We start from the raw sequence: 13,957 nt of genomic DNA, 5'->3' as shown, positions 1-13,957 counted from the left end.
TCCTCAATTGTTCTTTAAAAAAATAAATAACAATGCATTTAATTTCAATTGAATTATTGACCTAAACATGAAATGTACCATTAAATGGTTTTAATAGATTCAAGTATTTAAAGATGTGTGTGGAGCAGAGCAAATTGTCGACCATCAGTGTCCAAGACCAATAAAATAAAAGTCCCTCCTGTTGCCTTGCCAGCACTCTAAATAAAATGGTGTTGGATATTGGTAAGCTATGCCTACTACTATTCTACTAGTTGTTTAGGGAAAACTTTAGATGAAAACCTGTGGGACTATTGGTGAGTGGATCATATTCGATTCTCTCACCTTAATCCATGTAATAATAGGAAAACAAGAGATTAGTGCTTTATGGGCATAAAATGGTCAAACAGGTCAAAATGTATTTTATTTTCCAAAATGAAGCTTATGCAGCCTTAGCCATGATATTAGCGATTATGACTTTTACTTCCATGAACTCACTCCTATGTGAACTTTCCTTTTATTACTTGAACGGCCTTGCCAATGTTGGTTTAGGCATAGGAAATTGAGTAGTTCACACGCCCATCTTCAATGTAAATAGCGACATCTTGTGCCCAAATCTCGTCGTCATAGGGGATAACAGTGGACATACCAAAGATCTAAGTCTACATGGGACATAACGGCATGGAATCCGTTCAGAATTGACCAAAAGAGGGCTGATTAATGTTTCATAGATTTCTGATGAGATTAAATAATATTACATGATCAACTTCACCAGCTTAAATGTTTAATTACACATATATACAAACAACAACAAGGTTACCAAAAACGAGCAGATAAGAAAAAGAGAGAAAAAAATAAAACTGGTGGCAGTAACCAAATTCAAGACAGTACTTCAATTGACCCTCCCCAGCACCACATTTCACGTTAGGAATTAAATTACACTTTAAAGGATCAAATTAGGCCATGAATACATGCTTGAACAAGAGGACCATAACACAGATCAAATACGATACATTTTATCCACAGGCAGCAATGTTCATGGGAGAGCCATGCAGACAAAGCGCATGGAAACAGTCGCGCTGTCCTCAGACGAGGTCAGAAATGGAGGGGAAACCCATGACCCTCATCTCCAGCCATTAGTCCACCGAGTACTTGACAATAGTCTGTTAATTAAAACAACCCACCTGTATAGACGGGTTGGCTCACAACGTCACGAAAGTGATCCAAGCGCATCGATGTGGCCCGGAATGCATGCGTTGTTATGATAGCTAGCAATAATAGTGAATTTCGTTTCGCATGGCCCGGTGCCCAAGGTGGGTAGGATAATTCACTTAAGACCTCCGTCTACCCGGGGCACCGGGCCATGCAAAACGAACTCCACAATTGCCAAGAACCTGCAACGCGTGGAATCGTAGGTGGCTCGTTGCAGCTTGTATCTTTTTATTGATACCCCATCTTGTTTAGAGGTGTTTTCGCTAGCTAGCTAACCAACAACTGTAACAATGTATTTGAGAGACAGCAAGTACTCATTGTGCATACATTGTGTATTTATGTTTTCAATAAACATTGAGACTAAATATAGTTTACATGTTGTCAACAATCTAAGACAGGGATGGCGAACTTTGGGGGTCACCAAAAATTCTGAACTCATCATGAGGTCTGGGTACCTACATCCGTACAGTCCCCCCCACATCCATACACACACATTGTATTTATTACATTTATTTAACTAGGCAAGTCAGTTAGGAACAAATTCTTATTTTCAATGACGGCCTAGGAACAGTGCCTTGTTCAGGGGCAGAACGACAGATTTTTACCTTGTCAGCTCGGGGATTTGATCTTGCAACCTTTTACTAGTCCAACCCTCTAACCACTAGGCTACCCTGCCGCCCCAACATGCCGTAAGAGCCAGCACTAACCTTTTGGGGGCCCTAAGGGAAATGTTGTTGACCCCCCTACCTTGCAAGCAAAACGTGACAGCGGAAAGAATAATATGCAGTTTTACAGCTAATTTCCTGATATTCTACCTTAGGGAGAGAAATGTTTGCTGTTTTTAATATGATATCTGAGTGAGTGACTAACAAAATCAATGGGGCCCCCCTGGTCGGTAATTAGACCAAGTTTAAATAGCTGGCAAGACTAATTTACCAATCTAAAAATTGTTAGCTGACATGGCTTAATTGAGTGACTGTCAGTGACTGACATAACATGAGAAAAACTGCTGATTCACAACCAAATTTGCCCAATCCTGATCTAAGCCAACCCGGTCTGGGTTTTTTTGCCCCATAGTTGCGCACGTGGTGATTTTGTTGCTAAACAAAACCGCCCCTGGCCTCAGTTGACGCGGCAGGCGCGAATCATCAGCAGCTGCAGGAGGATGAAGAGCGGTGAGACAATGAGACCGAACCACAGATCGCGCGCCTGCTCCTGCTCTGCCAGCTTCTGGCACAGCAGCACCTCACACACCAGCTTGAGGCTGAGCACCGTCAGCACCCATAGCAGCCTCAGCACTGCCAGCCTTTTCTCATTCTCCTGGTATAGCCGGATGGACACGATGGCTGTGAAGTAGGTGCTGAGGCCATCAGCGGCAAACAGAGGGATGAAGACCAGCCACCAGCTCATCCCAGAGTCAAAGAAGTCGGCCCGCAGTGCTACCAGCACGCTGAAGACCAGCAGAGCCCCCAGTTGGAGGAAGAGCTCAAAAGTGGCAAAGCCCAGCCATTGGACCAGCTCCCGCAGAGAGAACAGCATTGCCTTAAGGTGGAGGAAGTAGACGCAGGTGGACTGTTCAACCAGGGATGAGCTGGGGTATAGTCACTGGTTCGACTCTGGAGAGGTGATGTTCCAGACTCAGGGTGGTAAAGTGTGAAGGAAAGGAGACATGGACGTCTGGGAAGGAATCCACAGAAGGCAATAGAAGAGGAACTGCTGCACAGACGATAAAGCTCATCTACATCATTGAAGACAGTGGGGGGCAGAGAGGACGGAATACTGTGAGCCAGTGATGAGCTTCACATGTGGAGGATGTCTTCAAAGAATCAAGGTGTTCTGCCTTTATTTAGAAACAGAGATATTTTATTCAGAGCATGACAACAAAATTGAACTTACATTTATTGAAATGGCCATACACTGAACATCAAAGTGACAATAGCTGTTTACTTCAGTTCCCCTTTACCAAATTACATTGTAACAAGCGTGAAGTCGATTGAAACAAACGTATCAAAAGTTGCAAACATTGTTACAATCTGTAACATTAGTCTAGACGAAACTGATGTGTCGTTCAGAAATACAATGGTGAGAGGGTAGTGATGAGAGTTGAAATCGCAAACGAATAACGTAATAACTGTCTAGTAGCTAACCGATCAAATGCTGTATTGTCAGATTATTCGGATAGTTAGCTAACTAACGTTAGCTGAGGTACAGCCAGAAAGTGCTAGCACAATGAGCTAGCTCGCTATCTACAGTATCGAAGCCCTTCTTCATCTCATACTAGCTACTTACAATCACCACATGCAGCTATTTCTCATTCTTTGCATGTGTCAACTGATGGGAGTTACTGTATAACATTACAAGGTTTTAACAACAGTTTGTGGTTTTACCTTAATTAATTGAGTTCCGATTTTTTCGTAATGTTTTCCTTCCTTCACTGAGATAGTGTACAATCGCGAGAACTTGTACGTTCACGGAATTTACGGTGGCCGGTTAGTGCGTGAGACTAGTGCAAGCGAAAGCCAAGGAGCAAGGACGTACTGTACAAGGTAAGAACACGAACATTAACCTTGTTGTATGTTAGTTTATGCTGATAAATTATCTTTTGGATGTTGCAAGGTGAACAAGTTATACATCTGTGGAATATGAGCAGGAGGAGTTGCAAGTGTGCTTGCTATGGTCGTTTGGTGTATATCGCTGGCCAGTTTGATAGCACATGATTCTTGATCGAATAAGTTGAAGTTAGCTTTCTGTCATTACATTTAATTGTTTTAAACCTATTGTTTAATAACAGATTTAGCTTAATCATTACTAATAGTAGGTGTTTTATGTCATAAAACACAATATTGTAAGCTTGCTTGCTAAATCAGTCATTTACCTAACGTTGTATTTTTATTTTATCAAACGCGCTTTTTTTTTGTCAGGTATCGTTTTAACGTTACTCCTCTCCAGCTGTGAACTTTTGATGTCTGGTGTCAAAGCATGCATTTTGCTTCTCTGGTCCGCGTGCTTGTGGATAGTTCCTAAGAAAATAGGAATTATCCACGGACTCTCTCTCCACCCATTTGATTGGGATATAATTACCTGGTTATTTGAATAAAATCAGCCATTTTAATATAGATGTAGACCTTTTCATGTTAATAATCTTTAAATTATATAATTAAACGGATCTGGGATGTGCTTTCATAAATGTGAACAATTACTCTTGCTCAAGTTGTGTGAAAACCAGCATTATTACTGCTGTCACTCAGGGTCATCCAATTGTTATGTTTAAGTCGGGTTTCACGCATGCATGGTCAGTTAATGTGGGTGCATGTGTAAACCATTCTCTCATTCCAATGCATCTCAGAAATGTGGGCGTGAATATACGTGCCATTGTCAAACACCTCTCTCTTCCTCTCTCTCAGGGCAAAGATGCAACCGGTCGAGTCTCTCCTCCACAGTGGCTATTTCCACCCAACACTCAGATACTGGCAGACCTGTGCCTCAGACTTGAGACCTGAGAACCTCATCTACCCCATCTTCATCACGTAATGTCTCTCCTCTACCACATAGACACTAGGATGTCTTGATGTTGTGATACAAATGTCAAAGTAAGGTAAACTGTACAGTACCAGTGAGAAGTTTGGACATACCAACTCATTCAATGGTTTTTCTTTATTTGTACAATTTTCCACATTGTAGAATAATAGTGAAGACATCAAAACTATGAAATAGCACATATGTTTAAATTTTTTTAATTTAAATGAGCATATGTGGGAACTCCTTTAAGACTGCTGGAAAAGCATTCCTCATGAAGCTGGCTGAGAGAATGCCAAGAGTGTGCAAAGTTGTCATCAAGGCAAAGGGTGGCTACTTTGAAGAATTTCAAATATAAAATATATTTTGATTTGTTCTTTTTTGTTTACTACATGATTCCATATGTGTTATTTCATAGTTTTGATGTCTTCACTATTATTCTACAATGTAGAAAATAGTCAAATTACAGAAAAGCCCTTGAATGAGGTGTGTCTAAACTTTTGACTGGTACTGTATATATTTGGATGGCTATGTGTTTTTGTGACATGGCAGCTTTCTGGTTCTTTTCTCCAACAGTGACAGTCCTGATGCTGTGGAGCCCATCGCTAGTCTACCTGGCCAGGCCAGGTAATGACTCCAGATTACCTGTTCATTTGGTTTATAATCTCAGCTATGATAATTGCTCATCTATGCTGGGTACAGTAGTTGAATACCCCCAATGTGCTATTAATTTATCATGTATTGTAATCATATTTTAAAACATATGACTTTGAAACAAAAATACTTTAAATTTGAATTATAATGGCTATCTGATTGAGTGAGAATGAGCAGGGGATGGGACCATTGAGAGCAAGGCTGTGACCTCCAGATAAATACTGTGAGGCAGGGTGGATCCAGAGCCAACAACTGGGCCAAGATAAGAAGAGAATCCATTAGCTTTTTGTCCCTCACAACCCTCCCTTATCATGCACCATTTGGTTACAATAAAGTAGGCTGTAAACCAATACTGAGCCCTAAGCCTTGGTACTATTACGTGTCAGAGTTGAAAATACTGTGTCTATAGATCAAATCAAAGTTTATTTGTCACGTGCGCCAAATACAACAGGTGTAGACCTTACAGTGAAATGCTTACTTACATGCTCTAACCAATAGTGCAAAAAAGGTATTAGGTGAACAATAGGTAAGTAAAGAAATAAAAAGACAGTGAAAAATAACAGTAGCGAGGCTTTATACAGTAGCGAGGCTATAAAAGTAGCGAGGCTACACACAGACACCGGTTAGTCAGGCTGATTTGAGGTAGTATGTACATGTAGATATGGTTAAAGTGACTATGCGTATGTGATGATGGGTGGTGGGACACAATGCAGATAGCCCGGTTAGCCAATGTGCGGGAGCACTGGTTGGTCTGCCCATTGAGGTAGTATGTACATGAATGTATAGTTAACGTGACTATGCATATATGATAAACAGAGAGTAGCAGCAGCGTAAAAGAGGGGTTGGGGGGGCACACAATGCAAATAGTCCGGGTAGCCATTTGATTACCTGTTCAGGAGTCTTATGGCTTGGGGGTATTAACTGTTGAGAAGCCTTTTTGTCATAGACTTGGCACTCCGGTAGTTATCTAACTTCGGTAGTTATCTAACTTACTAAGACTGATTTGGTTTGTTGCCCAAGACAAACATGATTTTAGGTTATGGAGATCAAATACATCACAATGCATTGCTAATGAAGTGCCACTATGTAATTGCTTGCCTCAAAGTTGTATTGAAATAGCACTTTGTTGTTTGTCCATTCCCTGTGTCTCCCTCAATCAAATTGTTTTCTCCTCTCAGATATGGAGTGAATAAACTGGAGGGCATGCTACGCCCCCTTGTGGAGAAGGGCTTGAAGTGTGTGCTGATTTTTGGAGTGCCCGCAAAAATAGCTAAGGTACCAGTAAACTGTACTGAACAAAAATATAAACGCAACATGTAAAGTGTTGGTCCCATGTTTCATGAGCTGAACTAAAAGAGCCCTGAAATTTTCCATACAGACAAAAAGCTTTATTTCTCTACAATTTTGTGCACAAATTTGTTTACATCCCTGTTAGTGAGCATTTCTCATTTGCTGAGATAGACGATCCACCTCACAGGTGCTGTAATATCAAGAAGCTGTTTAAACAGCATGATCATTATACAGGTGCACCTTGTGCTGGGGACAATAAAAGGCCACTCTAAAATGTGCAGTTTTGTCACACAACACAATAACACAGATGTCTCAAGTTTTGAGGGAGCATGCAATTGTCATGCCGACTGCAGGAACATCCACCAGAGGTGTTATCAGAGAATTTAATATTAATTTCTCTACCATAAGCCGCCTCCAACGTCATTGGAGAGAATTTGGGAGTACTTCCAACCAGCCTCACAACCGCAGACCATGTGTAACCACACCAGCCCAGGACCTCCACATCCGGCTTTTTCGGTATCGTCTGAGACCAGCAACCCGGACAGCTGATGAAACTGAGGAGTATTTGTCTGTAATAAATATTAAATACGATTCACGAGTTGATTTAAAACCTATGCTTAACCTTTTATCATGGTTGGTGTTTTGACGGATTTGTCTAAAATGGTGTGACATAAAACAACTTTTCTTTCCTTGCATTTATGGCAGTGTAAATTGTCGTTATATCATATTATGCATTAATCAGTTAAATTAGACATTGAACTTGAACCCTTTAAGAATCCTGGATCTAGCTGTTGGACAGTTTTTTTGTAACTCAGAAATGCAGTGTAACTACGTAACATTTAGTTTCTCCTTATGTTACGTGGTGATAATCAAATCAATTATGTACGCGATTGCAAAATGGAATAATTCTAACCAAAAGAGTCACCTTACCTTGATACTTAAAACCTAAGTCAATACTGTCATTAAATTAGTTCTTCAATAATTATGCATAATACTTGTTGGATGCGCATTTGTGTCCAGTTGATGTTACACCAGTGGAATTATCACATGTCATCTGATCCAGGAAGGAATTGTCAGAATGACAGTCAAGTGATGAACAGCTGTTGTGATAGTGCATGCGATGCAACAACAGCCCAAGTGCCGGAAAAAAGGTGTTGACAAGGAATGTCCCGAATATTTTGGTGTCTCAGTCCTCACATTGGTGAAGACAGTTGTGCCTGGATCCACATTGGATCTAATATCCCTAGCGAATTGATATTGATCATCTGTTGTTGTCTGCTTGATTAACAGCAGGGTCTCGTTAGATTTAACAGAGAAGACATTAAGATAATGAGTTTATGTTTTTGTGCCACAGATTGGACAGAGTTTACTGTGCACAATTGTGTAGGATATTCTGGATATTATGACAAACGACTGCCTAGTGGTCTTATTCACCATATAATCAGGTAATGAATTAACATTACAAATACATTTTGTTTTCCATGTTACACCTGCAATATATTTTTTTTTGGGGGGGGGGGGGGTTCTATATTTGGCCCTACATGTACAATTTATATAAATTATACAATTGTATAACATTGCGGTCCTTAAATTACAATGAAGTGCTTGAAAAAGTCCCTGAAAGTCCTTGAATTTTGCTTGCCAATGTCGTTATGAACCCTGCTAAGAGTATGTATAGTCCTAGGCCTACAGTCATGGCCAAAAGTTTTGAGAATGACACAAATATAAATGTTCATCAAGTCTGCTGCCTCAGTTTGTAGGATGGCAATTTACATATACTCCAGAATGTTATGAAGAGTGATAGGATTAATTGAAATTAATTGCAAAGTCCCTCTTTGCCATGCAAATGAACTGAATCCCCCAAAAACATTTCCACTACATTTCAGCCCTGCCACAAAAGGACCAGCTGACATCATGTCAGTGATTCTCTCGTTAACACAGGTGTGAGTGTTGACGAGGATAAGGCTGGAGATCACTCTGTCATGCTGATTGAGTTCGAATAACAGACTCAAAGCTTCAAAAGGAGGGTGGTGCTTGGAATCATTGTTCTTCCTCTGTCAGCCATGGTTACCTGCAAGGAAACACGTGCCGTCATCATTGCTTTGCACAAAAAGGGCTTCACAGGCAAGGATATTGCTGCCAGTAAGATTGCACCTAAATCAACCATTTATCGGATCATCAAGAACTTCAAGGAGAGCGGTTCAATTGTTGTGAAGAAGGCTTCAGGGCGCCCAAGAAAGTCCAGCAGGCGCCAGGACCATCTCCTAAAGTTGATTCAGCTGCAGGATCGGGGCACCACCAGTACAGAGCTTGCTCAGGAATGGCAGCAGGCAGGTGTGAGTGCATCTGCACGCACAATGAGGTGAAGACTTTTGGAGGATGGCCTGGTGTCAAGAAGGGCAGCAAAGAAGCCACTTCTCTCCAGGAAAAACATCAGGGACAGACTGATATTCTGCAAAAGGTACAGGGATCGGACTGCTGAGGACTGGGGTAAAGTCATTTTCTCTGAAACCCCTTTCCGATTGTTTGGGGCATCCGGAAAAAAGCTTGTCCGGAGAAGACAAGGTGAGCGCTACCATCAGTCCTGTGTCATGCCAACAGTAAAGCATTCTGAAACCATTCATGTGTGGGATTGCTTGTCAGCCAAGGGAGTGGGCTCACTCACAATTTTGCCTAACACAGCCATGAATAAAGAATGGTACCAACACATCCTCCGAGAGCAACTTCTCCGAACCATCCAGGAACAGTTTGGTGACGAACAATGGCTTTTCCAGCATGATGGAGCACCTTGCCATAAGGCAAAAGTGATAACTAAGTGGCTCGGGGAACAAAACATCAATATTTTAGGTCCATGGCCATGAAACTCCCCAGACCTTAATCCCATTGAGAACTTGTGGTCAATCCTCAAAAGGCGGGTGGACAAACAAAAACCAACAAATTCTGACAAACCCAAGCATTGATTATGCAAGAATGGGCTGCCATCAGTCAGGCTGTGGCCCAGAAGTTAATTGACAGCATGCCAGGGCGGATTGCAGAGGTCTTGAAAAAGAAGGGTCAACACTGCAAATATTGACCCTTTGCATCAACTTCATGTAATTGTCAATAAAAGCCTTTGACACTTACAAGCATTTCATAATTACACTTCAGTATTCCATAGTAACATCTGACAAAAATATCTAAAGACGAAGCAGCAAACTTTGTGGAAATTAATATTTGTGTCATTCTCAAAACTTTTGGCCACGACTGTATGTTCTTGTTGTATAGGTGGAGTTATGGGCCAATATGCATATATTCATTTTTACTCCTCTAAGTACACATGTGGAACTGCATGAAAATCATTTTTGTTTGTTTTAAACCATTTTGTAGTGTTGATCCCAATATCACACATTGGCCCTATTTATTTATAGAAAGACCAATACAGATGTAGGATCTTAATTTGACCACTTTTGTTGAGACTTTTTCTGCACAGCAGGACATGCAAACCTGTAGTGTATTCAAGGTTTAAAAAGTATTCTTAAGTTAGTAATTTCCACTTTAACATTTCAGACTTGATTTACCTTAATGTAAAATGTATCAACCCCTACAATAAATGTAAATTAATTATAATCAACATAATAATTCACAATTATTAACCTGCTGTAGCAAACTGGCTCAATTTAAGATCCTATATCTGTATGCACTTGTAAACTTAGTATGTATTTAAAAGGCTGACGCCAGCTTTCTTGCACACCTTGTCATCCTCTCAGGATGAGAGAGGTTCGGGTGCAGACACAGACAATACTCCGGCTGTGTTGGCTGTGAAGAAGATAAAGTCTCTTTTCCCTGACCTGCTGATGGCCTGTGACGTCTGCCTCTGTCCCTACACCTCACATGGACACTGTGGTCAGTCACTCTCTATCACATTCCATTTATCTAAAACTAATGCAAATATAATTTATTTTGATTGACAGTACATTGTTATAAGACTGCCCTCTGATTCTCCCTCAGGAATCTTGCGGGAGGATGGCACTCTGGACAATAGTGCCAGTTGCCAACGTTTGGCAGAAGTGGCATTGGCCTATGCCCGCGCTGGTGAGTTTGGTCACTCCTCACCCCTCTGTTTTCTACTCTCACTTCTAAAAATAATGTTTATCAATACCAATGTTGGTATTGTTTATGGGGCCTTATACCCATGTCAATAGTTTAAGATCTCTTGTTCGTCTCGTACAGGCTGTCACATCATTGCACCCTCTGATATGATGGATGGGCGAGTGGGAGCTATCAAACATTCACTGATGTCCAATGACATGGGCAACAAGGTAACAGATGGGAGCACTAGTTTGTACATAAAAATAGAACGCATATTCATATGGACTCAATAAGGAAAGGAAAACTCGCTGTAAGGAAATCCTCAGTAAGGAAGCCATTTGCTAAAAGGCAGAATTTTCTGAATGAAAATGTCCAAGAAAATACATGTATTTCCTCCTCCTCCTCAGGTGTCAGTGCTGAGTTACAGTGCCAAGTTTGCTTCCTGTTACTATGGTCCCTTCAGGTAACAATTGATTGTAAAACTTAAGATGGGCAGAAAAGGCATTACTTACGCGTTACCATTTGTCAAGATGTTCTAAGATCTATTATTATGTGTGTGTAGAGATGCAGCACAGTCCAAGCCAGCATTTGGAGATAGGCGCTGTTATCAGCTGCCGTCCGGTGCAAGGGGCCTGGCACTACGAGCTGTGGTAAGAAAGTGTCTGAAGTGCGTCCATGTGTATTAGGGGGAGATCGTGTTTGTGTCAGAGATCTTCTGTTTACCCAGCTGGTTGAGATTTTGTTTATGGTTTTATCTCAGGACAGAGATGTCAAGGAGGGAGCAGATATGCTGATGGTGAAGCCAGGACTACCCTATCTGGACATAGTGAGGGAGGTCAAAGACAAGGTCAGTATGTTCTCCCTCATTAACCCCTTTCTCTGTCTGGTAACAGTGTTTCAGGCTCTGGGAGTGGTGTTGATAGTTTGAGCTAAATAACCACACCACACTAAATTCACATGCAAGGGTACACAAACAAGCTTTTCATCAGTTATGAAGACTACAAAACTTGCCTCTTTCGCTTCTCTTCTGACATGAACTCAGCAAAAAAAGAAACGTCCCTTTTTCAGGACCCTGTCTTTCAAAGATAATTCGTAAAAATCCAAATAACTTCACAGATCTCCATTTTAAAGGGATTAAACACTGTTTCCCATGCTTGTTCAATGAACCATAAACAATTAATGAACATGCACTTGTGGAACGGTCGTTAAGACACTAACAGCTTACAGATGGTAGGCAATTTAAGGTCATAGTTATGAAAACTTAGGACACTAAAGAGGCCTTTCTACTGACTCTGAAAAACACCAAAAAAAGATCCTCAGGGTCCCTGCTCATCTGCGTGAACTTCCCTTAGACATGCTGCAAGGAGGCATGAGGACTGCAGATGTGGCCAGGGCAATAAATTGCAATGTCCGTACTGTGAGATGCCTAAGACAGCGCTACAGGGAGACAGGACGGACATCGTCCTCGCAGTGGCAGACCACGTGTAACAACACCTGCACAGGATCGGTACATCCGAACATCACACCTGCGGGACAGGTACAAGATGGCAACAACTGCCTGAGTTACACCAGCAACGCACAATCCCCCCATCAGTGCTCAGACTGTCCGCAATAGGCTGAGAGAGGCTGGACTGAGGGCTTGTAGGCCTGTTGTAAGGCAGGTCCTCACCAGACATCACCGTCACCTATGGGCACAAAGCCACTGTCGCTGGACCAGACAGGACTGGCAAAAAGTGCTCTTCACTGAAGAGTCGCGGTGGTCGGATTCGCGTTTATCGTCGAAGGAATGAGTGTTACACCGAGGCCTGTACTCTGGAGCGGGATCAATTTGGAGGTGGAGGGTCCGTCATGGTGTGGGGCGGTGTGTCACAGCATCATTAGACTGAGCTTGTTGTCATTGCAGGCAATCTCAACGCTGTGCGTTACAGGGAAGACATCCTCCTCCCTCATGTGGTACCTTTCCTGCAGGCTCATCCTGACATGACCCTCCAGCATGACAATGCCACCAGCCATACTGCTTGTTCTGTGCGTGATTTCCTTCAAGACAGGAATGTCAGAGTTCTGCCATGGCCAGCAAAGAGCCAGGATCTCAATCCCATTGAGCATGTCTGGGACCTGTTGGATCGGAGGGTGAGGGCTAGGGCCATTCCCCCCAGAAATGTCCGGGAACTTGCAGGTGCCTTGGTGGAAGAGTGGGGTAACATCTCACAGCAAGAACTGGCAAATCTGGTGCAATTCATGAGGAGGAGATGCACTGCAGTACTTAATGCAGCTGGTGGCCACACCAGATACAGACTGTTACTTTTGATTTTGACCCCCCTTTTGTTCAGGGACACACAATTCCATTTCTGTTAGTCACATGTCTGTGGAACTTGTTCAGTTTATGTCTCAGTTGTTGAATCTTGTTATGTTCATACAAATATTTGCATATGTTAAGTTTGCTGAAAATAAACCCAGTTGACAGTGAGAGGACGTTTCTTTTTTTGCTGAGTTTACACGTTTTCACTATCTTTCACAATAGTTTTATCTGCTCCATCGCTTTCTTACCATCCTTCTCTGGTCTCTTCCAGCACCCCACTCACCCACTGGCAGTGTATAACGTGTCAGGGGAGTTTGCCATGCTGTGGCATGGGGCCCAGGCTGGAGCTTTTGACCTGCGCACCGCTGTACTGGAGTCTATGACTGCCTTCCGCAGGGCAGGTGAGAGGGGATGGGAGACTTTGGGTCTGGAGGAACAGTGCTCTGTTCTCTATAGAGAGAGTGAGTTCTACTGCTCTAGTTCTATATTCTTCCCTCTGCTCTAGGTGCTGACATCATCATCACCTACTACACACCTCAACTGCTCACCTGGCTGAAAGAGTAACAGACAGAAGGATGGACATAGAGATGGATCATGTGACAAACTCCTTTTTACCAAGCTATGCAAGGCTGACCTACACTGACAAATGGTGTCTATTCAAACCAAACTGACATGTGAGAACAGGCAATCTATCTTCATACATTCATTTACAGTTTATTTTTCTATATAACATTGTTACGACATTGTTTTTTTTTGCTTTGTGTGCAGCAACCACTAATTGTCACCAGAGGTGGGAGTCTTGGAGCTAGTAGACACTTTTGTAAAGCTTATCAAATTCGCTTTGAAGGGTTTGTCTAATGTTAGATGAAAGAATGGTAATATAAAATATGTTTTGTGTTTTTGGTTTATGGGCATTATTTACTATTTCTATAGTTTTCTAAA

The 13,957-nt window shown here is 41.9% G+C and overlaps 2 protein-coding genes across 2 annotated transcripts; one reads left to right on the top strand and one right to left on the bottom strand.

The window, feature by feature from the left end:
* Positions 1-747: 747 nt before the first annotated feature.
* Positions 748-3,719, bottom strand: tmem203 (transmembrane protein 203). The gene is made up of 2 exons (XM_014135101.2): positions 3,576-3,719; positions 748-3,028 (listed from the first exon to the last, which is right to left on the bottom strand). Exon 2 carries the CDS (start codon positions 2,725-2,727, stop codon positions 2,311-2,313), a length of 417 nt encoding a protein of 138 aa, XP_013990576.1. The 5' UTR covers positions 2,728-3,028; positions 3,576-3,719; the 3' UTR covers positions 748-2,310.
* alad (aminolevulinate dehydratase) lies at positions 3,696-13,911 on the top strand. Its single transcript, NM_001140852.1, is given in 12 exon segments — positions 3,696-3,734; positions 4,593-4,715; positions 5,281-5,331; positions 6,537-6,633; positions 10,395-10,530; positions 10,636-10,719; positions 10,858-10,946; positions 11,124-11,179; positions 11,279-11,366; positions 11,477-11,563; positions 13,287-13,416; positions 13,521-13,911. Coding segments are annotated over 11 exon segments (993 nt in total). The 5' UTR covers positions 3,696-3,734; positions 4,593-4,599; the 3' UTR covers positions 13,580-13,911.
* Positions 13,912-13,957: the final 46 nt, after the last annotated feature.

The sequence above is a fragment of the Salmo salar genome, chromosome ssa01 (genome assembly GCF_905237065.1).
Source record: "Salmo salar chromosome ssa01, Ssal_v3.1, whole genome shotgun sequence".
Taxonomy (NCBI): Eukaryota; Metazoa; Chordata; class Actinopteri; order Salmoniformes; family Salmonidae; genus Salmo; species Salmo salar.
Note: the sequence above shows the minus strand (reverse complement) of the source record. Positions and strands in the feature narration are given on the sequence as shown.